The sequence below is a fragment of the Cervus canadensis genome, chromosome 31, assembly GCF_019320065.1.
Source record: "Cervus canadensis isolate Bull #8, Minnesota chromosome 31, ASM1932006v1, whole genome shotgun sequence".
NCBI lineage: Eukaryota > Metazoa > Chordata > Mammalia > Artiodactyla > Cervidae > Cervus > Cervus canadensis.
The window spans coordinates 14,331,950-14,357,207 of NC_057416.1; the positions used below are offsets into that span (position 1 = coordinate 14,331,950).

Genomic DNA, 25,258 nt, shown 5'->3' on the forward strand with positions numbered 1-25,258 from the left:
AAAAGGGGACTGTGGTGGGTACAGTGTTGTATGTCTGGAAATGGGGATGAGTAAGTATAATTACAAATATTAAAGTTTAAAAGAGAATATATTTTGATCAAATTAAAGTTTTAAAAATCTGTTTTAAAAATCAAATTTCTAAAAACTGACAGTTTTGGTTATTGTATACAAAAAAAGAGTCTGAGGTTTTCCATGTGAAAATATATGGTGTTAAGTATGAAGTTTGGAGAGAACTGGCAACTACTCTTCTATTTCAGATACCCTTATAAGTTTTTCTCCTCAAGTTACATTTCCTGGAAAACTGACAGAAGATAGACTTTTAAAAGTCTTTTTGACTTACTATTAAATCTCACTAGATCTGCAGCCCAATTTTCACTGGACTGCCCTGAATTATCTCACTAATGTGGGCAGGAAATGTAATTCGGCAATTATCGAGTACCTGCTGTTTGCTCAGTAGAACTCAGATGGTCCAAGGATTAGATGCTGACACAAAAGAAGCATAGCTGGTACCTCAAAGCATGGCTTTCCCCCTCCCTATAGGCTCAGCTTATCTAGCTCATGTCTCTTTAACCAGTGGTGTGAAATATGTGTCCATTTTTCTTGAATAAATCAATAGATCCACCAGTGACATAAGCTAATAACCTCAGATCTTCCCAGAAGATGACTTTTCTTCTGCACACAGAGAGTAATTACTAATTGGATTTTTGAAAACTTTGCAAACCACAGAGGGACATCTATATGATCAATGGAATTGTTGTTGTCATCATCACTAGGGCAGTTCCTGGTTGAATGACTGTTTCTTTGTTCCAAGAGACTCGGGTCATGGACCGCTTATGACCTGTGGGGCTTTACCCTCTTGGGCATGGAAGACTGTGCCTGAGTTACCGTGGGGAGAAGGCAGAGGTGGGAAATGGCTGTCTCTCATACTGTTTACTTAGACGGAGTCATTCCTTGTTCTGAACATGTATAGATAGAGATTTACGGAGCATCACATTTTCTAGACTAAATGATAGCTTTTAAACTGGTCTCCTCACCTCTAGTATTTCTTTCTTGTTACCCTAAATCGTCTTTTCAGATTAATCTAACTAAAACTGAAGTTCTAATCATGTTATTCCATTCTCTCTAATCTTCTGTGATCCCCTCTCACCTGCTTATTTCTTGAAGAGCAGTCCTAGAAAATAGATGTATTTAAATCATAACAGCATTGAATTTTTTGTTGGCTGTTACGCCTTTAGAAGAAAAGTTGTTTGCTTGGCAGTGAGAATAAGTGTTCTTTCATTTCTTACTGTGGTTTGTTACATTACTCGTGCATATTTCTTAATGAAGAACATAAAGTGATTTTACTATCATGAATTTCTCTGTCTCCTTGAATTGACACAGATGATATATTTTTAAATGTTTTGGGTTTTTTTGTACCTGTATGAATGAATGTATGTAGTTATGTAACACATACTTAGAATTGTGTCTTTCTTTTGTACTTTTATATTTTTATGATACTTAGTTTGAAGAGGGGTGCTGATGAATTATTAAAAGAAGATATACCTATGACTAGCACATAGCTCTATTACTAAGTACAGATTTTTGCCAGTATTCATTTTTATCCATTTCTCGCCAAAATGTATTATCAGAGGACTGTTTTAGAGTTACAGTAACAGAATATGCAATGTGGTTAACAAATGTAATGAAACATTATATAGGTGAATGAATATAAATCCTTTAGCATGTTGAAAAGATCTGTTTTAAGTATTAAGTCTCTTAAAATTGCTCTTAATTTCCTGCTTTAATTTGAAGTTAAATTTCAATGAAAGAAAAGATGCTTCTATTTTCCAAATGCTTCGGTTTGCAGATTTATTCGCTATTAGCTAAAAATTCCGTGGCGTGAAAACTTTTAGTTTACTAGAAGAGTAAGAGAGAAGGAATTGTACATGAAGAGTTTAGCCAGTGTTTTTATTTTTTTATTTATTTATTTTTTTGGTTCCCATTCTTTACTTTTTTTTAAATTTTTTTTATTAGTTGGAGGCTAATTACTTTACAATATTGGAGTCGTTTTTGCCATACATTGACATGAATCAGAATGGATTTACATGTGTTCCCCATCCCGATCCCCCCTCCCATCTCTCTCCCCATCCGATCCCTGTGGGTCTTCCCAGTGCACCAGCCCTGAGCACTTGTCTCATGCATCCAACCTGGGCTGGTGATCTGTTTCACCCTTGATAGTATACTTGTTTCAATGCTGTTCTCTCAGAATATCTCACCCTCGCCTTCTCCCACAGAGTCTGAAAGTCTGTTCTGTACATCTGTGTCCCTTTTTCTGTTTTGCATATAGGGTTATCATTACCATCTTTTTAAATTCCATATATATGCGTTAGTATGCTGTATTGGTCTTTATCTTTCTGGCTTACTTCACTCTGTATAATGGGCTCCAGTTTCATCCATCTCGTTAGAACTGATTCAAATGAATTCTTTTTAATGGCTGAGTAATATTCCATGGTGTATATGTACCACAGCTTCCTTATCCATTCGTCTGCTGATGGGCATCTAGGTTGCTTCCATGTCCTGGCTATTATAAACAGTGCTGCGATGAACACTGGGGTACACGTGTCTCTTTCAGATCTGGTTTCCTCGGTGTGTATGCCCAGGAGTGGGAATGCTGGGTCATATGGCAGTTCTATTTCCAGGTTTTTAAGGAATCTCCACATTGTTCTCCATAGTGGCTGTACTAGTTTGCATTCCCACCAACAGTGTAAGAGGGTTCCCTTTTCTCCACACCTTCTCCAGCATTTATTGCTTGTGGACTTTTGGATACCAGCCATCCTGACTTAGCCAGTGTTTTTATTGGCAAAGTATGTGTCATCACACTCTTCCTGCTTGGCACTGGGATGCCCAGAAGGAGGATAAAAGGATGTAAAAGCCTGGAGGTCGTGTAACCCAGCTTACCATCTCAAGAAGTACTTTCTTCCATGTCATCCTTGTCTATTAGATGCTCCGCTTGTGTTGAAATTTCTTATGATGGTGCATCCATCATCTGATATGGCAGTCTCTCGAATAGTTTTAATGTTTTTGTTCAGCTCCTCCTTGTGTTGAACAGAGAAAAGCAACTTCCTTGTGATTTCCACCCATTGGTCCTATTTAAACCATCTAGAGCACTTTGAAATTAAACACACACTCAGGGGGCTGGGTACCGAGATGGACTGTTTAAAGACTCGGCTATCCAAGAAAATCCAGGACCTCGGGTCTCCACACCCCCAAAATTCGAGTTAGATAAGAATCACTCGTTTTGAAAGCTTTCGGGAAACAGTGTGTCTTCCCTTGTTTTGCTTTCCACTGTTTGTATTTTAAAGCGACTGTTAGATAGCAGCAGCAGCAGGAGAGCTCTCTGTGTCTGCGGCCCTCGCCCACGTTTGACGCGTGGCCCTTTCTCTTCCTGGTAGTGTTCGACTACAGCTACCGAGATTACGTCCTGTCCTGGTACGGGAACCTCAGCCGGGACGAGGGGCGCCTCTACCAGCTGCTGTCCGAGGACTTCTGGGAGGTCGCCAGGCAGCTGCGCCACCGGCTGGGCCACGTGGACGTCGTCAAAGTCGTCTGCAACGACGTCGTGCGGGCTTTGCTCACTCACTTCTGTGACCTGAAGGCGGCGAACGCCAGGTAGCTGTTAAAGGGGAAACAACCTCTCCCTCCTTTGCTCACGTTAAAGTCGTTTCCTTGTTGAGAAAAGGGGTCCGAGTCAAGACAGAACTCTAGCGTATTCATCCTCTTACTGACCCTTGGCTGGAAATGTTGACATTGGGGGGAATAATTATAATGTTCTGATAGAGCAAATTAAAAAAGAAATTTAATAGAAAACCACGGTATAGAGCTGTTTGATTTCGTAAATAGCTGAAGCAGTGAGATGAATTTTACAGAGCCAGCACTATCAAGAATTTATTTAGTAGCATTAAAGTGCCTAGAAACAGAACATTTAAATATAGTTGTTTTACACTCTGAAGAGTGTCAGTGAGTTTTCCGTTTTCGAGAAAGTTTAAATAAAGTTCACGTTTCTTTTTGTGAGTCCTGTGTTAAGAGCTCTGTTGCATCGTAATATCCTAAAAATTGATTTTTAAAAGGAACTCAGTACTGGAGTGTGCAGGCTGTGATTAGAGAAGGTGTTTTCATGTGAAAATTGCCAATACTCAGGCTTGTCAGCCTTTTGTACTATTAGCTGGGAAAGGTTTGTGCCCGAGAGGTGATTCTGCCTTTGGAAGAAGACTTCAACAAGACCTCGGGGCTCATAACAAGTCATTACTCCCTTAGGTTTGCTGATAGGATCCTAAAGGTCTGTCTTACTCTTATGAGAGCCTGGTGACTCATAGCACCTCTAACCTGGACATAAAGAGCAGTCTCACTGCAGTGAGTAGCCTTCTGCCTATTGGATACAGACTCAGTTGGAGTAGGAGCAGGGTCCCTGCAGTTCCTGGGGCTCCTTCTCGCTGATACAGCGCTGCCCATATTTTGGGGGAGAAGAGAAAGTATTTGCAAAATATGCAAGGGGATGAAGAAGCAGAGGCATCCTCCTCGGGTAGATGGTAGCTCTCCTCCTTCTAAGAAGCCCTGTCTTGCGGATTGGTCTGCGAGCTCTGTCTGCCCTGCCTGTGAGGTTGTGGGGGCGCCTGGCTGCTAAGGGGGGTCGTGTGGCAGCAGCTGTCCTGGAGTCATCCTCTCTCCCCACGCTCACCCAGCTCAGGTTCATGAGGCCAGAATCCACAGGGCCACCATATGCCTATTCTTTTCCAGCTCACTGCCCCCAGTGTTTTTTGCAAACTTTTTTTTTTTAACTACTTATTTTGTGTTGGAGTATAGCCGATTGACAATGTTATGATAGTTTCAGGTGGACACCGAAGGGACTCAGCCATGCATATACATGTTGTATCCATTCTCCCCCAAACTCCCCTGCGATCCAGGCTGCCACATACATTGAGCAGAATTCCCTGTGCTATACAGTAGGTCCTTGTTGGTTATCCATTTTAAAGAGAGCAGGGTGTACATGTCCACGTTTTTTGCAGATTTTAAAAATAAAATGGGAGATACGTTAAAAAAAATTGGTTTTATTAAACTTTTAATTTTCTATTACAATGTAGCAGATTAACAATGTTGTGAGAGTTGGGAATACTTTTTATGTTGTGATCCAGTTTCATCAAATAATGCTCATTACTTATGATAACTTTGATTTTTGTTGTTGTTCTTTACTGTTAAAAAATGGCATCTGAGATTAAATTTTGTGTTGTTTCTTGTGAGTCCCAGTCCACAGTTTGAAAAACTTACTGTGGAGCAGCGGTTTTCAGCTTTCCTGGTCTGAGGATAGCCCTGTGCTCTTGAAGGCTGCCGAGGACCTGAAAGAGCTTTTGTCTGTGTGGGTTAGAGCCGTGGGGTCCGGGGCCGGCTTGTGCTGGTGTAGGAGCAACCCTGAGATCAGTGATCGCCAGCTCGTCACTTTGTAATTGGCCACAGCGGGAGTACTGACCCCGTGAAATGGGGCAAATGCTCCAAATGGGAGGTTTTTTTCCCCCTTTGGAGAGCCAGTTGTTAAACATTTACCAGCTCAGCACTCATCGTATCTGTCAATATTTATCATATCAGATATGAAGCTAAGACTGTTTTTTGAGTGTAAGAATGCACAGCTCACTTTCCACTCACCGTCAAGAGTGACAAGGTCACCACCCAGCCTGTAGCCTCTGGGAATCTCCACCTCAACTCGAGAGAACAGGCGAGACACATGGAATTGTTGCTGTGAATGCGGTTTGGACCTCACAGACCCCCTGACAATGTCTGCGGGACACACGGGAGCCTGCAGACCACCCTTTGAAAACCACTGTTTTTAGAGAAAGTAACTTCCAGTAAGGAGGGGGTATGCGAACGGATGAGGAAGTTGTAAGGGTCACCTCCTGGAGTCGCAGAAGCTGCAGCCTCTCCTGAGTGTTCTGAGCCACGTGCAGCACCTAATCGGCTATGGCATCTGCTCCTTAAAGCGCTCCCTGGTTCTGTCTGGTGGATACTGTCATCAGTGGAAGCTCATTTTAAAGTATTTAAATTATGGCTCAATAGAGGACAGTATTTTTAGATCATTGTTTTATTCCACTTAGAAGACTGATGAATTTAGGTTTGGGAGAAGAGCAAGTGGTTAGAGAAATGGAGTGTTTTTATGATTATCTGATTTCAACATGAGAATATATTTTTCATTGAGACATTTATTTACCAGCTTGCGAAATGACTGCTTTTGTGGAATTATATAAAGATATTATGAGTAAGCATCAGAATAATGGAAACAGAGACTTGATTGCATTTTAGAAGCGCCTTCTGTTTGGACCTCCAGTCTTCTTGTGCCAAGGATAGATTTATTGGTGTCTGGGCTGTGCCTAGAAGCCCTAGTTGATGAGTCTTATTAAAGGAAGGAACTCTGTCACTGTTCTCTGAGATTATGGATATTTGAAAAAGTGCCAGTAGGTCACTGGTGTTTTGCATATAGATGGTGGTGCCCTGGAGGTGAATGCTGGGGATCTAATATCTGATTGTGCATCACCTTCTACACATCACACAATGAGACTGGGCAGAAATGCATCTAGGTTCTGTGGTTATCTCTGCACTCACCTGCCCCAGATAAACTGTGCCTTCGCCCTGGAAATCGCCATTGGGGTGCAGATTTCCATTGACTGCAAAATGACAATGGCAGCCAGGAGGCACCCAATTGAATTGGCCACAGTCGGGCAAGAGAATAATAAATTGCATTAATAAAAGCGACACATCCTCTGCTTGACTGTTGGGCAGTTGTGTGGAGGCAGCTTTCCGGTCAGCCTGTGTTTATTTCCCAGCCGACATGCTGTTGGCTGCTCTAAGTCAATCCAGATCACACTTAATTCTTGCCTGTTTCCTCTTCCTTTGCCCCATCTGTCTTGTTCTAGCATGTTTCAGGAAAATTTTTAAATGATTGTTTTTATGCTATTAAATCAATAGCATCTTTAATTTCATAGCCTCCTTTTTACAGTCTGTGTATTCTTTTTACTCATAAAGCACAGGCATGCTGTTTAAGGGACAAAATAATGCTTTTCTTCACATATTTTTCTCTTTGTCCGTGAATTTTTTTTTTTCCCTTTTCATCTTAATCTGTAATTCTGGCATTGTGTTAAAGAGTTGGGGATGTGCAAGTCAGAGAAGAACTTGAATTACTTCTACCACTAATTACCTCTGTGACTTTGGACTGTTCACTTGATCATTCAGATCCTTAATATTGTCATCTGTAAAATGGCAATGGTAATATACACTTCTTGATGTAGGTGGGAAAATTAAGTAATACTGCACATATGAAATGTATAGAAGGTTAACGTCCTTTTGCTTACTCAAGGCACGAGAACCCAGAGGTAAGTACTAGGAATTGCAGTAAGGACGCTGACAGAAGGGTGTTGTCAGGACCTGGACCTGGTGACCCTGGTTTATGTTTTGTTAGTTTTTTTTTTTTTTAAAGGAAACGCTAGATGACATTTAAAAAGAGAGCTAGAAGATTTTAAAATCTAGTTAAAGAGACACACCCTTTCTGGATAGTTGTTGCTATGATTCAGGAGTTCTGTATAACGATTCATGCTACTTAAGGTTAGAAATCCCCAAAGGCCATTTTTTCCAGATTAGTCTGTGGTTGAGAAAATTATTGACTATTGATAGTCGAAGAGTGAACATAGTCATTAAAACTGACGTGTTGCCCATTTGAAGTTCTTTTTTTTTTTTTTTTACCTAATGGTACATGAGCAAATTGTCTCTAGAAATTTCTTTCCTTCCTCTTCCCTCTGTTCACGTATTTATTTTTTCAGACATGAAGAGCAACCGAGGCCTTTTGTGTTGCATTCTTGCTTGAGGAACTCAAATGATGAAGTAAGATTTCTACAAACGTGTTCTCGGGTTCTGGTGCTCTGTCTCCTCCCTTCAAAGGACGTCCAGTCTCTCAGCTTACGCATAATGCTCGCGGAAATTCTGACAACAAAAGGTAGACTTTCATAACTAGTTGATATTACTAATGCGATACTTAATGCAAACTAATGTGCTCCATACGAATGTGAGAGCGCTTTATATGATACCTGTACAGACCTTGTATACTGTGGGATGTATGGGAATTAAAGTATTTTCAAAAGATCAAGTTTTTTTGTGTTTTTTTTTAAACATTTTTAATTAATTAATTTATTTATCTGGCTCCACTGAGTCATAGTTGCGGCATGCAGGATCTAGCTCTTCCCCCAGGGATCAAACCCAGGGCACCCTGCACTCGGAGCGTGGAATCTTAGCCACTGGACCACCAGGGAAGTCCCCAAAAGATCAAGTTTTAAATGTCACTCAAAGAAGACATCACTTGGCCCTGTGTGATGAATTTTTTAATATATTTCCAAATACATAGTCCATTTAGTTTTTTTAAATAATAGATAACCAGTCCTTATGCCCTTCCCAATGTAGCATCCATTATATGTGTAAACAAAGGAATATCTGTACTCAAGGTCTAGTATGCATTCACTTAAAATACCTTTGCTGCAGTACTCACTGGCAGTACCTATATGTGACTTAGGTCTTCACAGGTGGAGCAGTGGTAAAGAACCCGCCTGCCAATGCAGGAAATGCAAGAGATGCAGGTTCAGTCCCTAAGTCAGGAAGATCCCCTGGAGTCGGAAATGGCAACCCACTCCAGTGTTCTTGCCTGGAGAATTCCATGGACAGAGGAGCCTGGCGGGCTATAGTCCATGGAGTCACAAAAAGTCAGACACGACTGACCACCAACATATGTGACTTAGAATACATAAAAAGGAACTGTACCACAACACAATGTGGTTATTAGAAAAAAAAAGTGTATCCAAGGAAATGCTTAGCTAGGATAAGAAAAGTGTAAGAAAATATCATCTAAAGAGGAACTTTTCCTTCCTCAGAATCTCAAAGAACGTTGTGTTTATATGCATTGATTTAAGGTCTCATTTATTATCTCAGGATTAGCCAGCTCTGCCCATTAGCTGATACAGCCAACCATAGAGAGAAGGTGACCTTTTTAACCTGAAGTCTGTAGGATGACTCTTTCATGGTATCATTGGCTTTCTCACAACTTCCTCCCTGAGGTCTGTTTCACCAGTTGGGAGAAGGTTAACTTTCAACCTTTTGGCACATGAAGCATGTTGAGCCTTATAATGGAAATAAAAGGAAAACAATGAATGTACTTAATTTTGATAGCTTTGTTAACCGCTTGGGTTCCGAATGACTTTCTTTCATCACTCTTTTCCATGTTACTGATTTGTTAAAATGACCACTTGGTTGTAGTCATAGCTGGTAGCAAACCCAGAGGGATGGATCCGTGTGTGTGTGTGTGTTGCGTGTGTGCACATGCGTGCACATCCATGCACACTTGTGCAGCGCACTTGGGTAGTTTTACAGTGTTTGCCAGGTGCCGTTTCAATTATAGAAGCATGAACACAGCTTCTCTGAAGGAGAAGGCTTTTTCAGTGTTGCTCTCTTCTCTGTCCTGCAGTCTTGAAGCCGATGGTGGAGCTGCTCAGTAACCCAGATTACATTAACCAGACGCTGCTCGCCCAACTGGAGCGCAGGGAGCACATGAACGAGCATCACAAGAGAGCCTACACGTACGCACCTTCCTATGAAGAGTTCATCAAGCTCATTAACAACAACTCTGATGTTGAGTTCCTGAAGCAGCTCAGGTATTTGGTTTTTAATTATAGCGTGACAATGCTACTTATTATCCTTCTCTGCCTGGTTAAGTTAAAAAAAAAAAAAAAGTGGTTGTCAGGGAAGCAGAAATAAAGAAAGTCCATAAATCTCACTAATCAGTAACAACAAAATTTATCGAGTTTCTCCCTTAGTAGTGGAGTTCGTTTGTTCAAAGTACCATGTTTTTCAAATGATTAGGTTATAATAGAAAGTGGATCAGTTGTTAGAACCTGCGTAGCTGCTCAGATGCTTCCTTTGGGAAAGCAGTGGAAGGAACTGAAGTGTGTTTAAAATTACAGTGTAGAACATTTGTGTTGCTTTTCTTTTATCTTAGAAAACACAGAGGCCCAGTGTGGGGAATAAAGGGGCTCTTGCCTGATTGTCTTGAGAAAACACATTGGAAATAACACCCCAGGAGTCTCCTTCCCTGACCTGTGACTGGGAGAGTTCCCTGGGCTTTGCTGCATTGTAGCATCTCGGGCAGTTCTCTCTGAGGCGGCACTGGGGTATGTTTCATCCTCGGGGTGGTTGTCCCTGTTCACTGTGTCTGAGGCACAGACCCGAGGACCAGTTCTTACTCTCTGCTTCTTGTACTAGAGAGGCTGCCAGGAACAAGTCTATGACGGCAGGGATTGATCTTTCTGCTCAAAGAGGAGGTGATGCTGCATAAAGTATCTTGTTACTTAGGTACTTATTGTTTATCTGATAAAAAAAAAATGCCCTCTTATTTAAGAGTCAACTCTGCCCACTTGTATTGACAGACAGAATTGCTTTTTATCAGACTTCTGTCTGAAACCCACATCGATGAGGCTCATCAGCACAAATGGAGCTGCTTTCTTCAGTCATAATCTCATCTATCCCGTTGTTTCTCCTGTACAGTTAGAGGACTCTGCTCTCTGACTTATATTAGCATTTTAGGTCCCTGTCTTCAAATTGCCCCCAGTAAAATTTTGGGATAGGCTGCCTAAAGCAGGAATTGCATCTTATTTAGACTAAGTGAAACCATCTTTGTTTCATACATATTTGAAAAAAGATGCACACGTGCATGCTTAGTCGCTCAGACAAGTCTGACTCTTTGTGACCCCTTGGATTGTAGCCCTCCAGGCTCTTCTGTCCATGGGATTTCCCAGGCAAGAATACTGGAATGAGTTGCCATTTCTTCCTCTGGGATCTTCCCGACCCAGGGATCAAACCCGCATCTCCTGCTTGGCAGGGGGATTCTTTACCACTGCATAACTTGGGGAGCGTGGAAGAAAGATGAGTGTTTTCTAAAGGAAATAGTCACTCAGCTCTGCTAGACTAGAATGCATTAAAAATAAACAAACAACAGCAAAAAACCCTTGAATGTGCTATTTGTAGTTCTGCAGTAGAACTACAAAAAAAACTTTTCTTTCTTTCTGAGTCAGCAGGAGATGCTTTCATGGTAGGATTATAGAGCTAGAAATGCATCCAGCGGGCACACTGAATTAGTGGTCTTTAACCCTGGCTATATATTAGAATCAACCAGACTTAAAAATTACAGCTTGAGATCCCACTGTCCCTTTGAGGCTTCTTCCTCGTTCTTCTTCTCTAGCCTCCAAGATGTCAAACTGAGGATATGGGAGCTAGACTGGGTTAATATTTTGAATTTTCTGGGTCTTCTAGTAGGAGCAGTGAAGAGCTCTGCTAACAAAACATGAGCCGGTAACCTGAATGTCGTGTTAGTGCAGGATGTTAAAGGGCAGCTGATTAGATTCCAGTGGTGGAGTGGCTGGTAGGGTGATGGCCACCGTCAATAAAGGCAGAGAGCCTTGTTCAGATCTAAGATGCATCCACCCGTGAAATGCTGCAGTCACAGCCGGACTAGAGATAAGACCACATGTTCCTTTATTTTGAAGATAAAATGGGAGTCAAAGTGAACAGTAAGCAAAGGAGAAGTGAAAGGCCCGGATGGAACCTTTTGTAAACAAGTAGGCAGGTTGTGGTCCAGGAATCTGGCGTATCCAGGGCTGTCTGCGTTCTGAAATTCTTAAGGGTATTTGTGAAAAGTTACTCTAATGAAAATTATCTGCTCCTCCATAGAAAGTACAGATGCCTAGGCTTCACCCCTGGGACCTTTGTTATAACTGGTCTGGAGTGGAACTTGGGCATCAACTTCCTAGGGGATCATAACATGCAATCAAGACCCCAAGAATGTGGTATCTCTTTTAAATGTAATATCCTCTCACATGCTGCCAGTCGGAAGTCTTTGCCAGATGTCTTGTCATGTAATTCATTCTATTCTGATTCTTTGAAAACTGTTCATACTGTATGAGGTGCATGGTAACTCTGATGGGGAGAATACTAACTGATGCGGGCACCTCATTCTTCTGCCAGGTTTACTGTCGTGAGCAAAGGGCATCTTATCCCTGACCTTCCCGAGAGACATGTTTAACTCGAGGTTTCTCAGCCTTGGCAAAATTGACACGTGGAGCTGGATGATCCTTTGTTGTGGGGTTGTTCAGTTTACTGTAGAACATAAGCAGCTGCTCTGGCCTCCATCCGCTGAATGCCGGCAGCACCTGCAGAGTTGTGACAACCCACGTGTGTCTGGACATTGTCATATGTCCTCTGGGGGACAAAAATGTTCTTGCTTAAGAGCCACTGGTTTAACTCCAAGAACAGTTTGGAGATACTGTACTTATTTTGTACATGCTTGCCTAGTCTCTGCAGTCATGCCCGATTCTTTGCAACCCTATGGACTGTAGCCTGCCAGGCTCCTCTGTCAGTGGAATTCTCCAGACAAGAATACTAGAGTGGGTTGCCATGCCCTTCTCCAGGGGATCTTCCTGACCCAGGGATTGAACCTGCATCTATGTTTCTTGCATTGGCAGGCAGGTTCTTTATCACTAGTGCCACCTGGGAAGCCCCATCTTATATTAGTTAGGTTTAGATTCAGCTGAAAATTAGAAAACCCACAGAATAATGAGGACTTGTCAAAGAACAGAGGGTGTTTTCTTCCTTACACAGAAGATGTCTGGAGGACCCAGTGGGGCCCCAACCTTCTCAAGGACCCAGGCTCCTCCTAGCTCACAGCTCTGCCCTCCTGTATTCCAGAGTCCTCATGGTCAGGATGTTCTCTAGGATGCCAGCCGTCATATCCCCATCCCAGGAAGTGGGAGGGAGGCCAGGAAAGATGGTAGCATAGGTCACACATGCACTGCTTGTCTTTTAAGGAAATTTCTAGAAGCTGCTACATGACATTTTTGTTTATGTTGGGTTGGTCAAAACAATTGAGAAAATAACAAGTAGTCTTTTTCTGGGCACCCTTAGGCTTAGTTATAAATGGAGGGTTCTATTACTAAGGAAGACTAGAGAATGGGTACGGAATAGGCAGGTAGGCATGTTTGCCCCGGTCCTATGTGCTGTGGGTTAGAGTAAGGCAGAGCAGCACTGCTTCCCACACAGGCAGTGGGGAGGTGCTTTCCTGACCTGGACGTCTGCCAGGGTTAAGGAGATGCCAAGCAGATGCTCAAGAAAGGAAGGCTCTTTTTGTTTTAAGCTACCATTTGTTGACAACCTAATATGTATCCAGCACAGTGCAAGGTTCTTTACAATAATCATCTGATCCTTACAACCACCGTGTACAGTAGGTGTGTGTTGCTCATGGCTTGGTTGAGGAGAGCAAAGCGACTTGCCCTGGATCAAAGCTAATCAGGAACAGAGCTGGGGTTTGAACTCGGGTCTGTCTGACTTCACACCCCATTTGTAGAGCTGGGTGACCTGCCAGCCAGGCAGGCAGAGAACAGTGAGACACAGCCCCAGTCTTGTGGGATTGCCTGCCGGTGTGGAGACAACTCTACTGTTGGTGGGGCTTGGCAGGCACCGACCCTGGCTTGGGTATAACCCACGCTTAACCAGCAGAAGCGCCATCATCTTTTATTAAGACAGTGACAGACCGCCAGAGAAACGAGCAGTAATAAAGTAAATCAGAGCAGCCTGTCACTGCCATAATCTCATTTACCGCCAGCCTGATCTTTATTAAATTTTTCAGTTCTGTATTTGTTTATTGCTGACCCTCATTTAGAGAGCAGTGTGGAGAACCTAAAAATAGAGACAAAATTCTAATAATAAATGAAAGGTTAAAATTAAAGATTATTTAGCTTGGAGAAAAGATGGAAACCTTTTATCTAGCACATACTGAGCCTGGTGTGGTGTTTTCAGTTTTACTAAAGCGAGAGGCGGTGGGCCTAACTGGATTAACTGAAGAGATCGTGACTAACATTGGCATGGGTTACTGAGGGGGTTTCTAATTATTTTTTCTTTGGCTGTCATAATGCATTAGATTTTTCAACTCTGAATCAGTTTAGGTACATCTGCACATGAAGATAAGATATTAAAAATAATAAAATTCTTAAAATCTCATGCTGCTGTGTAGAAGAATTCAAATTATTTGAATGTTTAGCGTATTGAACAGGATTCTGAAAATGTGAATCTTTAGCAGTAAACAGGGTCATGTTATAGAGGATCAAGAAAAAAAGAAATTGAGCATACTTAAGATAACCCATTGCAGCGTGTCAGAAATCAGTGAGCATGTGTAAACCACTAAGGAAGGCTCGTGTGGGCGGACAGGGAGATGGAAATGCAAACTGTAAAATAGAGGCCTGGCAAATCTTTATGAAAAGAATAAATGAATATAAATTTCATTTTTAAAAACACATTAAAATGTGAGACTGCCTATGAAAAGTGTCTAAAAGATCTTTCAGTTTTATGAAAAATAAAAGTACACTGACTTGAGAATATAATTCCTTCCAGTGTCTAAGTAATAGCAGAGGGCACTGAGGTGGGGGTCAAACATACCCAAGGGCACAAGTTATTTTTATTTAGGAGGCAAGATGATTCAGTGTTGGCAGCAATTAAAATGTGATATGAGAAGGGGGATTTTGGTGTGAAGTTTATTCTGTCGCTGGAAGTAAAGGATCTGTTATGTGCTTGTGTTTGGAGCAGCTCTGACACTGGGTGAGGAGTGGGTAAGTGTTCCCTGCTTTATGAATGACAGAACCCCGAGTCAGTTTTTGTAAAGCCCTTGGCCCAGGACCTGCGTATTTCTAATCGTTAGCTGGTACTAGTATTGTTATTGTTTGTAATCACTAGACCAAGGCTTGCAGATAGAGTTAATATCATTGTGAAGACTGGGCAGCTCCTCAAGCCCTGTAGGGAGGCAGCGTTTCATCTTAGGGTTTGAGGAGCTCTCATGATCAGGTCCATCTAGTCAATGCTTTGGTTTTTCCAGTAATCATGTACGGATGTGAGAGCTGGACCATAAAGAAGGCTAAGTGCTAAAGAATTGATGCTTTCAAACTGTGGTGCTGTAGAAGACTCTTGAGAGTCCCTTGGACAGCATGGAAGTCAAACCAGTCAATCCTAAGGGAAATCAACCCTGAATGTCCATGGAAGGACAGATGTTGAAGCTGAAGCACCAATACTTTGGCCACCTGATGTGAAGAGCTGACTCACTGGAAAAGACCCTGATGCTGGGAAAGATTGAAAGGGGGAGGAGAAGGGGACGACAGAGGATGGGAGGGTTGGATGATACAGCTGACTCGATGGACATGAGTTTGAGCAAACTCCAGGAGATAGTGGAGGGAAGCCTGGTGTGCTGCAGTCCATAGCGTTGCAAAGAGTCAGACATGACTAAGCAACTGAACAACAACATCAATTGCAATGGTCCTGTCCATCCTGAAATCTAATCCATCTTAGGGAAAAGGCATAGGGCAAGTGAAGACCTCTGTCACCTTTATCATGGAGAACGTAGTTTCCATATGCGGGCAGCGCACTGGCTAAAACTGAGTTTCAGAATTAGACGTTCTTTCCTGCCCAGCACTGCCAGACTGGAATCCCTCTCCTCGTGCCTGCTCTTCCCTGGCAGGCGTGGTCCACTTGCCGCCGCCCCGGAGGCAGAGAACACATGCCCCTGAGAGGAAAGGGAACAGGAGGTCTGCACTGCACTTGTCCAGTTCCTCCACCTCTGTGATCAGATGAAAAGCCTCTTCATCTCGGCAGGAGAGGAGGGAGAGAGAGATGGAGAGAGGCCAGGGGTGGAGCTCCTTGGAATTGAAACATGAAGGGTTTGAGAGTAGGGTGAGTTCTGTGGGTACTGCCTGTCTCTTTAAAAAACAAAACAGAGACAAACATTGTGCCCACAGACCTGCGGGAGGTTCAACCCCTGGTCAGAGGAGCTGGGATCGCACGTGCCACACAGTGTGGTGCAAAAAATGAAAACAAAACAAAAAAATTTTACAGATGATTGGGGGAACAAAAGACCTTTGTGATTTACGAGTAGTGAAGAGTGGTGAAGGCTGGTGGAGGTGGTTTGCTGGTCCTTGTGAGCAGCTGGTTTCTGTGGGGGGAGGGTTTTTCTTACCCCTGACTTGCAGCATCTGGTGGTTCCTCTGGTGTCCACACTCCCAGCATGGCCCGTGGAAAGCCACCAGTGTGATGTCAGCACATGTGGAGCTGGGAGGAGACCCACAGAGTATGTATTCATGCAGCATTTCCAGTACATTGACCCAGTGGGTGTAAAGAACCTCCCGCAGAGATAAGAAATCAATGAAATCATTAGGAACCAGTGAGTTTCGAGTACTTTTAATCCTAAAAAAACGGTCAGTTCAGTGCAGCCGCTCAGTCGTGTCTGACTCTTTGCGACCCCATGAACTGCAGCACGCCAGGCCTCCCTGTCCATCACCAACACCTGGAGTTTACCCACACTCATGTCCATTGAGTCAGTGATGCCGTCCAACCATTTCATCCTCTGTTTTCCCCTTCTCCTCCCGCCTTCAATCTTTCCCAGCATCAGAGTTTTTTTCAAATGAGTCAGCTCTTAGCATCAGGTGGCCAAAGTATTGGAGCTTCAGTTTCAGCATCGGTCCTTGCAATGAATATTCAGGACTCATTTCCTTTAGGATGGACTGGTTGGATCTCCTTGTAGTCCAAGGGACTTGTCAAGAGTCTTCTCCAGCACCGCAGTTCAAAAGCATCAATTCTTCACTGCTCGGCTTTCTTTATAGTCCAGCTCTCACATCCATACATGACTTTGTGTAATTTAATTTTAATAACGGTGGGCTTAATTCCTGAAATGCAGCAGCCGGCTCTCCAGAGCCCACCCAGGACTGGCAGACCGACTCCAGCCCCACACCAAGTAAGTCGTGGCCACGCATGTCCTGTCTTTTGATGTCCTGCACTTGACAGAAATGCAGTTCTTCTAAAGGCGGATGAGTGTTAACAACGTAAGAGGTCAATGTCTCATGAAGCATCGAGCATCAAAGCAGACCCTGGCCACCAACACTGGCTCGAGGGTCCAACAGGCCTGGATTTCACAGACCTGGTTTGCTCTGTGGCTTCACTGCCTGCCGAGTGCATGGCCAGAGGCAAGTCGCTTCCATGCTGAGCCTCAGTTTTAACTCTGGAACAGAGAAAATATTTCCTATTGCATAGGGTTGTCGTGATAATTAAATGAGATTAACGCTTGTAAGGCAGGGCATGCTAGGCTCCCGGTAAGAGTTGAAAAAATAACAGTTGTCAGGAGGAGGAGGAACGCTGTCAGGTTCTGACTTGAACACGATTAATGGAGGCGATGACATGACCGAGTGTATCTTATTGCAGAAAAACTTGGTTTAAAACGTATGAAAGGTCATTAGGACATTTTTGGTATAGAAGATAAAACCAGGCAACTGAAGGTGATACGCGGTAGATGTTCTCAATGAAAATGCTTTATATAAGAGTTGGGAATGGAACATATAGCCATGGTGCTATAAATGCATCTGTAAATACTTTATAACAATATTAATGTCATAAAAATATGAGGAACACAAGTAGAAATGAGATACTGGAAGTAGAAGAAAACTTTGGCATTCTTGAGGTTAACTCAAGGGCACCAGCTGGCCAGCATGACAGAACTTTGGCTGCTTCTGTAACATGCAATTTCTGTAGACTCTAGGAACTAGCAAATAAATATACAGTTGTTATTTTAGGAAGATTAAAAGATGCAAAGAAGATTAAGAAAATAGAAATTACTTATTGCAGACAGATTAAAAACTATGACTACTTGACATGTCTGTTTCCAGATTATTTTCTGTATATGTAACATGAAATGTGCATGTGTGTGTGTGTGTGTGTGTGTGTGTTTACATACACTCTGGATTCCTCAGGCTGCTCTGGTGCAGAACTTTCTAGCTAGTGTGACTGAAGTACAGTGTGTGGGTGTGCAGGGATGAAGGTGTCCTCAGCGCACGAGGTGGCTGGGATGGTGGTCACCCCGTCTCCTGATCAGATCCTCTCACTCGCTGTGTGTGCCGTGAATGGGAAAAGGCTGGGAAACGTGCCTTAGACTCTCTGTGGAATCAGCCGCCTTCTGCACACTGGAAAAGTGGGGGGAAAAAAGTGCCTTCTACTCCTGAATCTTAACTGAAAATTTCCCATTTGTGCTATAGCTCTGGGTACTTCCTGCTTAAGACCATTAAATATGCCTCCTAAAAAGATAGCTCAGGAGCTTGTTGTCATCCTCAGTGGTACTCAGACCAAAAAGCTAAAATTACATGCTTCTCTTTGTTCATAATATTGGTGAAGATTAAAAATTTGACACCTAGTGTCTTATCAAGAGTATCCTGCTGGTAGGGGTCGAAATTATGTCCTTTCTGTTACAGCTTTTATAATCTGAACAACAGGGCACAAAATATGCATTCTTTCTGATAGATTCATTATTCATAAGAATTTGTTTTAAGAAAATAATCAGGAATATAGGGAAAGATTTCTCCAAGAATGTTTCTTGTAATTTTATTTAAAATAGAGAAGTGCTTGAGATAATTAAAAACGTCTAACAATAAGAGTCAGTTAAAAAAGTTTTGGCTCACCTGTACAGTGGATTGCCATGTAATAATAGTGTGGAAACAGAATGTTTAATACTGTTGGGAGACAGTAACTATTGTACTGCAAAGAGATCAAACGAGTCTGTCCTAAAGGAAATCAGTCCTGAATATTCATTGGAAGGACTGATGCTAAAGCTGAAACTCCAATATTTTGGCCACCTGATGCGAAGCAAAGATTCATTGGAAAAGACGCTGATGCTGAGAAAAATTGAAGGCGGGAGGAGAAGGGGATGACAGAGGATGAGATGATTGAATGGCATTACCGACTTGATGGACAAGAGTTTGAGTAAACTCCAGGAGTTGGTGATGGACAGGGAAGCCTGGTGTGTCTATGGGGTCACAAAGAGTCAAACATGACTGAGCGTCTGAACTGAACTGAACTATTGATTTATAAGTTATAGAGAACTTCCCTGGTGGTCCAATAGCTTAGACTCCGGGCTCCCGATGCAGGGGACCTGAGTTTGATCCCAGGTCAGGGAAGTTGATCCCACGTGCTACAAATAAGACCTGTGCAGCCCAATAAATAAATAAATAATAAATTTTAAAAAGAGGCTTGAAGCCAGTATTTATAGCAAAAATTCCATTGTATAAAACAGAAAGAAAATCATGTTTGCATTAAAAAAAGGTTATAAAGATACCACACGTTAATAGCAGTTACTTTTGAATGTCATACTTTGTGTATTTTCTCATTTTCTTGAAAGAGCATATGTTACTTCAGAGAAAGTAAAAATTGGCTCAGACCGAGAAAGTAAAATCTGCCTGTCCACTTTTCAGGCTGGTGGGAGCAGAAACTAAAACCATCTACCAAGTTAACAGGAAATAGTATTTCTTCCAAATACGGCTGTAAAATGTCGTGATGATTCTCCCTTCTGAGCACCCCCTGCTTTCTTATTCACTGAAAAGCACGGCTCTCTAAATTTTATCAGAAACTTTGCTGTGTGAAATTTTATCAGTTGGAACGACACATCCTATTCTTGCCTGGAGGGTATCAGTCACTTTGACACAGAGAAGCAGCCCCATTTTAACCCAGAGTTGCAGGTAGGGGTTTCTGGACTCAGCATCCTACACTGACCTTAACTGTGTAGTTTTCAAGGCAGTAGGGCCCTGGATTCATCTGAAATTGACCCTTTTACAAGCCCTGCTTTGAGCCTGTCACAGCACTGCTTCATTTACATTTCATCCACACCATGCCTTTCCCCAGAATCCTGCGGTAACTTTTATCTTTTTCTTTGGGGAGATGCCCCATGGTTCCTCTTGTTCATGGCAGGGGGTCAGGAAGCCTGATGTTCTGGGACTCTAATGACCCTGGTGGTCTTTGATTGATCAGGCTGAGACTCTCATAGGAAAAAAAAAGTTGTAAGGTTACTTACTATAAAATGGCTTTTATATATATTTTACAAACACACACACACCCTCCCTCTAAACAGCATACATCTAAAGAGTTCAGCAGCAGTGTTAAAGGACAATAATTGTAATAGTTGTTAAACTCTGACTGTGAGGCAGATGTGGTTCCAGATATTTTAAGTTCTGTCATGTAACTTCATAAAAATCCTATGAGGATAAATGCTGCTTCCCTCTTTTTACATATGAGGACTCTTGAGTTTTAAAAGCTTGAAAAATTTTCCCAGGGTGACAGTGTAAGCATTGAAAGCAGCATTTGAACAAAGCCCATCTGGTGCCAGAGCTCACATGCTTTGTATTTTATGTTTATAATTAATATTTGGCTGTGCCAGGACTCAGTTGCAGCATGTGGCATCTAGTTCCCTGACCAGGGATTGAACCCAGGTTCCTGCATTGGGAGCACAGAGTCTTAGCCATTGGACCACTAGAGAAGTCCCCAAAGCTCACATTCTTAACTGTTCTGATACACTTTCTAAATTATCCAGCAGACCTTAGTAGTTCGTGGACGTGGGAGACGGCACCAGCTTAGCTAGCAGAAATCACCATGGCTTCATTTTTTAAACACTTTACGTGAAGTCTCTTTAATGGAAACATTATCCCTAGCCTAGTACAGAGTAGCCTGTGGCAGTTCTGAAACACTATTTTTAAATTTCTGATTTTCTTCTTAAACATTTGTATGTATATGGTATATATACATGGTGTATATGGTAGATCCTTGCTCATTTTAATATAAGATGGTATTTTAAACCATTTACCATGTTGTGCACCTGAATTTGTCCACAGCCTTTGACTCTCCTAAGATGTTCCAGCATGTACACTCCCAAGACAGCTCTGAAGTCATATTTCAAGGACGTGCCTAATAAAGTGGAGAGACTAATTTTTTTGGTTTGGCTTCTAAATAATTTTAAAATCAGGTCTGATAGGATCCCAAAGCTGTTCTGAACGTTTAACAGTAGAAAGTGTTGATTTCCAAGGTAATTATTTTGAAGGCTGGTGCTTCCTGGGTGGTACAAGTGGTAAAGAATCCGCCTGCCAGTGCAGGAGATGCAGGAGACACAGGTCCAGTCCCTGGGTTGGGAAGATCTCCTGGAGCAGGAAATGGCAACCCACTGCAGTGTTCTTGCCAGGGAAATCCGACGGACCAGAGGAGCCTGGAGGGCTACAGTCCACGGGGCTGCAAAGAGTCAGACATGACTGAGCGACCGAGCACACATTTTGAAGGACTGTGTAGCATTCAGGCAAGAGTAAGATCGTTGGGGAGAGTTCATAAAAATAATCTTGGTCTAAGTCTTTATCAATTTAGCTAAGTGTAACAAAGTGAAGGGAGGTGAGGTGGAGACTCAGTGGCAGGCACCAGCAAGCTTTGGATGACTTTTTCATTATGCTTGAGACAAAGATGCTCTGGGTAGGACCTTGCAGGGATTGGAAAAGAGCTGAATTCTTACTACACTGCTTCCTCCTAAGACTTGAGTTTACATCATCATTTTGGAAAAAGAAATACTAACAATCTCTGCTCTTCTGATCGAAAGTAAGCCTACAAATAATAGTCCTCCCAGGGGCTGAACTGAACTTGGCACCAGCAAGCCTGTGTCGTTCTCTGGAGGAGGAGGGCCAAGTGAGTGCCAGGTACCCCCCGATAGCTCCTCAGACAACCAGGAAGGCTGTGCCATCAACCTTGGCCAGCATTCGGAATGCAAAGTCCTTCCTTTCCTGCTTTGCCTTTGGGTATCAAGTGAAAGTGAGTTCTGCAGATTGAGTCAGGATCTTCAGATGCCTCCTGTGTGCTGGGCACCATGTGAGGAGGGTCTGGTATTTGTAAAGATGAATTGGCTCTGGACCCTCCATTCTTTCCCCTGTCATCAGGGTGTTTGCTGTTCAAAACAGGAGACCCCTGTGGATGTAAATTGCTAAATGTGAAGCAAGACATTCAGGCCAGAAGTAGAGTATGAAGAGCTAAAGTGGGTAGGAGCAAATATTTCCTGCTGTAGGTGAGCGGGATCTAGGAAGCTTCAGAGGGGAGTTGGCCGAGGCCTGAGTGTTTTGGAGTGAGTAGGATTTCAGCAGGTTAAAGAGGAGAGGTGAGGTGTAGGGGGCAGAAGCAACGAAGCAGAGGCCACAAGGTAGGGAAGAGCTGGAGTGTGTTTGGAGCATTGCACGAGGCCTGGTTTGCCTGAAAAATGGTATCCAAGAGGGATGTGGAAGGCAGTTTGGCTGGAAAGATGGTCTGGCCTTGGCCGTGCTGATAAGCTGTGAAGGGCCTTAGACATGATAAACACTAACCTGTTGAATTTTAGGGAAGCTGGAAAATGGCTAAGAACATGAGCTTTAGCATCATCAAGCCCTAGGTTGTAATTCTGGCTCTTGTACTTAAAAGCAGCGAGACCTTGTATAGATTTCTTAATCCCCCTGAACTCCTGTTTCTCCCCCTGTAGTGTGGGGCTCATTACAGTACCTTGTGAGGATTAAATGAGGTAATGTAAAGTATTTAATTAGGTACCTGGTACCCAATGAAAGGAATCAGTTAGCTGATGTCACTGTAGAATTCTGTGGACTTGTTTGAACATGCCGCTTCTTCAGATGGCGTGTATTTTCTCTGTACCACTGATGACTTATTTGTCCCGGAGCATGAATCACTGAGAACATCCAGAGAACAGATTGTTCAGGATGTTATGTGCACCTGTTAACTGTTACAGATGTTGACACTTAGGAATTTAGCTCTTTGGTTTGGACCGCAATCACAAATACACCATAGAATGGGTGGCGTGTCAAAGAACAAGTGTTTCTTTCTCCTGGTTCTGGAGTTTGGAGAGTCTGAGATCAAGCTGCTGGTATTCAGACTAGGTGTCTGGTGAGGACCTGCTTCCTGGGTCATAGATAGCAGTCTTCTCACTGTCCTCACGAGGTGGAGAGAGCTCTCTGGAGTCTCTTTTGTACAGGCATGGACCACCCTCGAGACCTAATGACTTTTCAGAGGTCCTGCCTCCAAATACCATGACACTGGGGTTTACGCTTCACCTGTGACTTTTGCAGGGGACACACACACTCCATCCCTGGCACTCTGAAATATTTACTGCCAAGTTAGGCTCGGTTGAAGAATTCAAGACTCAATCCTTATTTTCAAGAGGCTCCTAATCTAGTTGGAGATAAAAACAGCATATCTTTTTTCATAGACGAAGCTACAATTTTGTTTTAGGCTCTGACATTTTTGTTTTAGGCTTTACTTATAGTTAAAAGCAGTGAGACCTTGTATGGATGTCCTTTTTTTATTAATTTATTTAATTGGAGGCTAATTACTTTATAGTATTGTGGTGGTTTTTGCCATACATGGACATGAATCAGCCACCGGTGTACATGTGTTCCCCATCCTGACCCTCCCTCCCAGCTCCCTCCCATCCCATCCCTCAGGGTCATCCCAGTGCACTGGCCCTGAGCACCCTGTCTCATGCATCCAACCTGGAGTGGCGATCTGTTTCACATATGATAATATACATGTTTCAATGCTATTCTATCAAATCATCCCACCCTCACCCTCTCCCACAGAGTGTAAAGGTCTGTTCTTTACATCTGTGTCTCTCTTGCTGTCTCACATATAGGGTCATCATTACCATCTTTCTAAATTCCATATATATGTGTTAATATTGTATAGATTTCTTAATCCCCCTGAACTCCAGTTTCTCCCTCTGTAGTGTGGGGTTCATTATAGTATCTTGTGAGGATTAAATGAGATAATGTAAAATGAAGTATTTAATTAGGTACCTGGTGCCTGATGAAAGGAATCTGTTAGCTGGTATTACTTTAGAATTCTATGGATTCGTTTGAACATACTTCTTCCTCAGATGGCATAGGCCCACTGCTTGCTTTTAAGTACAAGATGTGTTACCATGTTAAAAAGAAGGGTGAGGCCTTGAAAGCCCCGGACATACCGTTTTCTTCATTCACAACATTCTTTGTGGAAAATAGTAGATAAATGGGTGATGTTATAGAGCAGAAGTAATTTAAGGTTTCAGAGAGGAGAAATGTTGATGTCAATGAGAGGGATTGAGGATGACCTGAGGGAAGAAATAATATATGCAAGATCTCATTAGGGGGACAAAAAGGGAGGTTGTTTTCAGAAGGAAGCAGCATAGGCCAAAGCCTGGCAAGTGGCTACAGTTTGAGGAGAGCTGTGTGGAAGCCGTCCTGACTTCACTCCAGGTTTCTGTGGGGCTTGAGCGAGGGGGCCAGCACTGGTTGCTGAGGGACCCAGAGGCTGGAGCAGAGGGGTCCTTCTCCGGGGAGGCCCCTGGAGGGGTTGAGCCAGGGAAGAGGCACTGGGAGTGGTCCTCGAGGAAGGGGCTTTGATAGCGCTGCGCACTGTGGGTTGGGTGGGAGATAGAAAGGTTGACATGAAGGAAGCAGGCCGTCCAGCTAATGCAGCTGACCCATGGGTGAGAAGGGTGGTGTCTAGAGGAAGAGGACGAGAGGAACTTGTTTAAAGATTCAGAGGACTTGGAGATTCATATTTATGGGAGGGCAGATATCAAAGATGATGATATTTCAAGCCTAAAGGATAGCAATGATGGGGCTCATGCAGAAATGAAGAGGGGAGGCAAGCTTCCTGTGCAGGAAGGAACGTAAGTGTGAACTGGCTCAGCTAGAGAAGTAGTTTGGGAACAGTTTTAAGATGACTTGTAATTCTACCACTTTAATGCAGGTGGTCCTTCCTTTTTATCTCTGTTTTGCATTGTAGCCTTGGTTCATAGACCCACATATTTAGATACCTTCAATCACAAATGTACCTGCCATTTTGCATTTTAGAATCATTAAAATCTATTATGTAGTCTTCAATTACAGATATTATAGGCTGAGTGTTCTCTCCGTCTGATATATCCCTGGAGCTTTCTGAAAGCAGACACCATACTGGTGTTACTCACTCCTGTGTGTCTAGAACCTAGGAAACAATTAACAAGTGTTTGTTTAATGAAAGAATATTGACCACATAGATTATTCTCGTGCTTTTTCTTTGTAGAAGTTGCTACAAGTCTATGTTTGGAGTTTGGTGACATGCATTCAAGTCAGTGCTTTCTGCTTGCAGAACCAAAGTCTAAGGTTAAAATAAAGATTTGGTTAGGGAGTGTTAAACTGATGATTCCAGGTTTGTGTATGTTTCTTATAAGCTGTTTCCTCATCTGTTCAGTAACTGGCGGGAAAAATCACATGAAAAACTATTTTGATTTTTTACCGTTAATAAAGGAATGAAGGCAGCTCTATCACAC

General features: G+C 42.8%; 1 protein-coding gene across 5 annotated transcripts in view; it reads left to right on the top strand.

Moving 5' to 3' along the window:
* The window catches only part of SNX25 (sorting nexin 25), a 93,883-nt gene that overhangs the window by 24,749 nt on the left and 43,876 nt on the right, over nucleotides 1–25,258 (top strand). For all 5 annotated transcript variants that reach the window (XM_043454214.1, XM_043454215.1, XM_043454212.1 and 2 more), the window contains exons 3-5: nucleotides 3,432–3,648; nucleotides 7,836–8,008; nucleotides 9,524–9,710. In XM_043454214.1, the coding sequence (XP_043310149.1) occupies nucleotides 3,432–3,648; nucleotides 7,836–8,008; nucleotides 9,524–9,710 (577 nt within the window). The remainder of the gene's footprint in view (nucleotides 1–3,431; nucleotides 3,649–7,835; nucleotides 8,009–9,523; nucleotides 9,711–25,258) is intronic.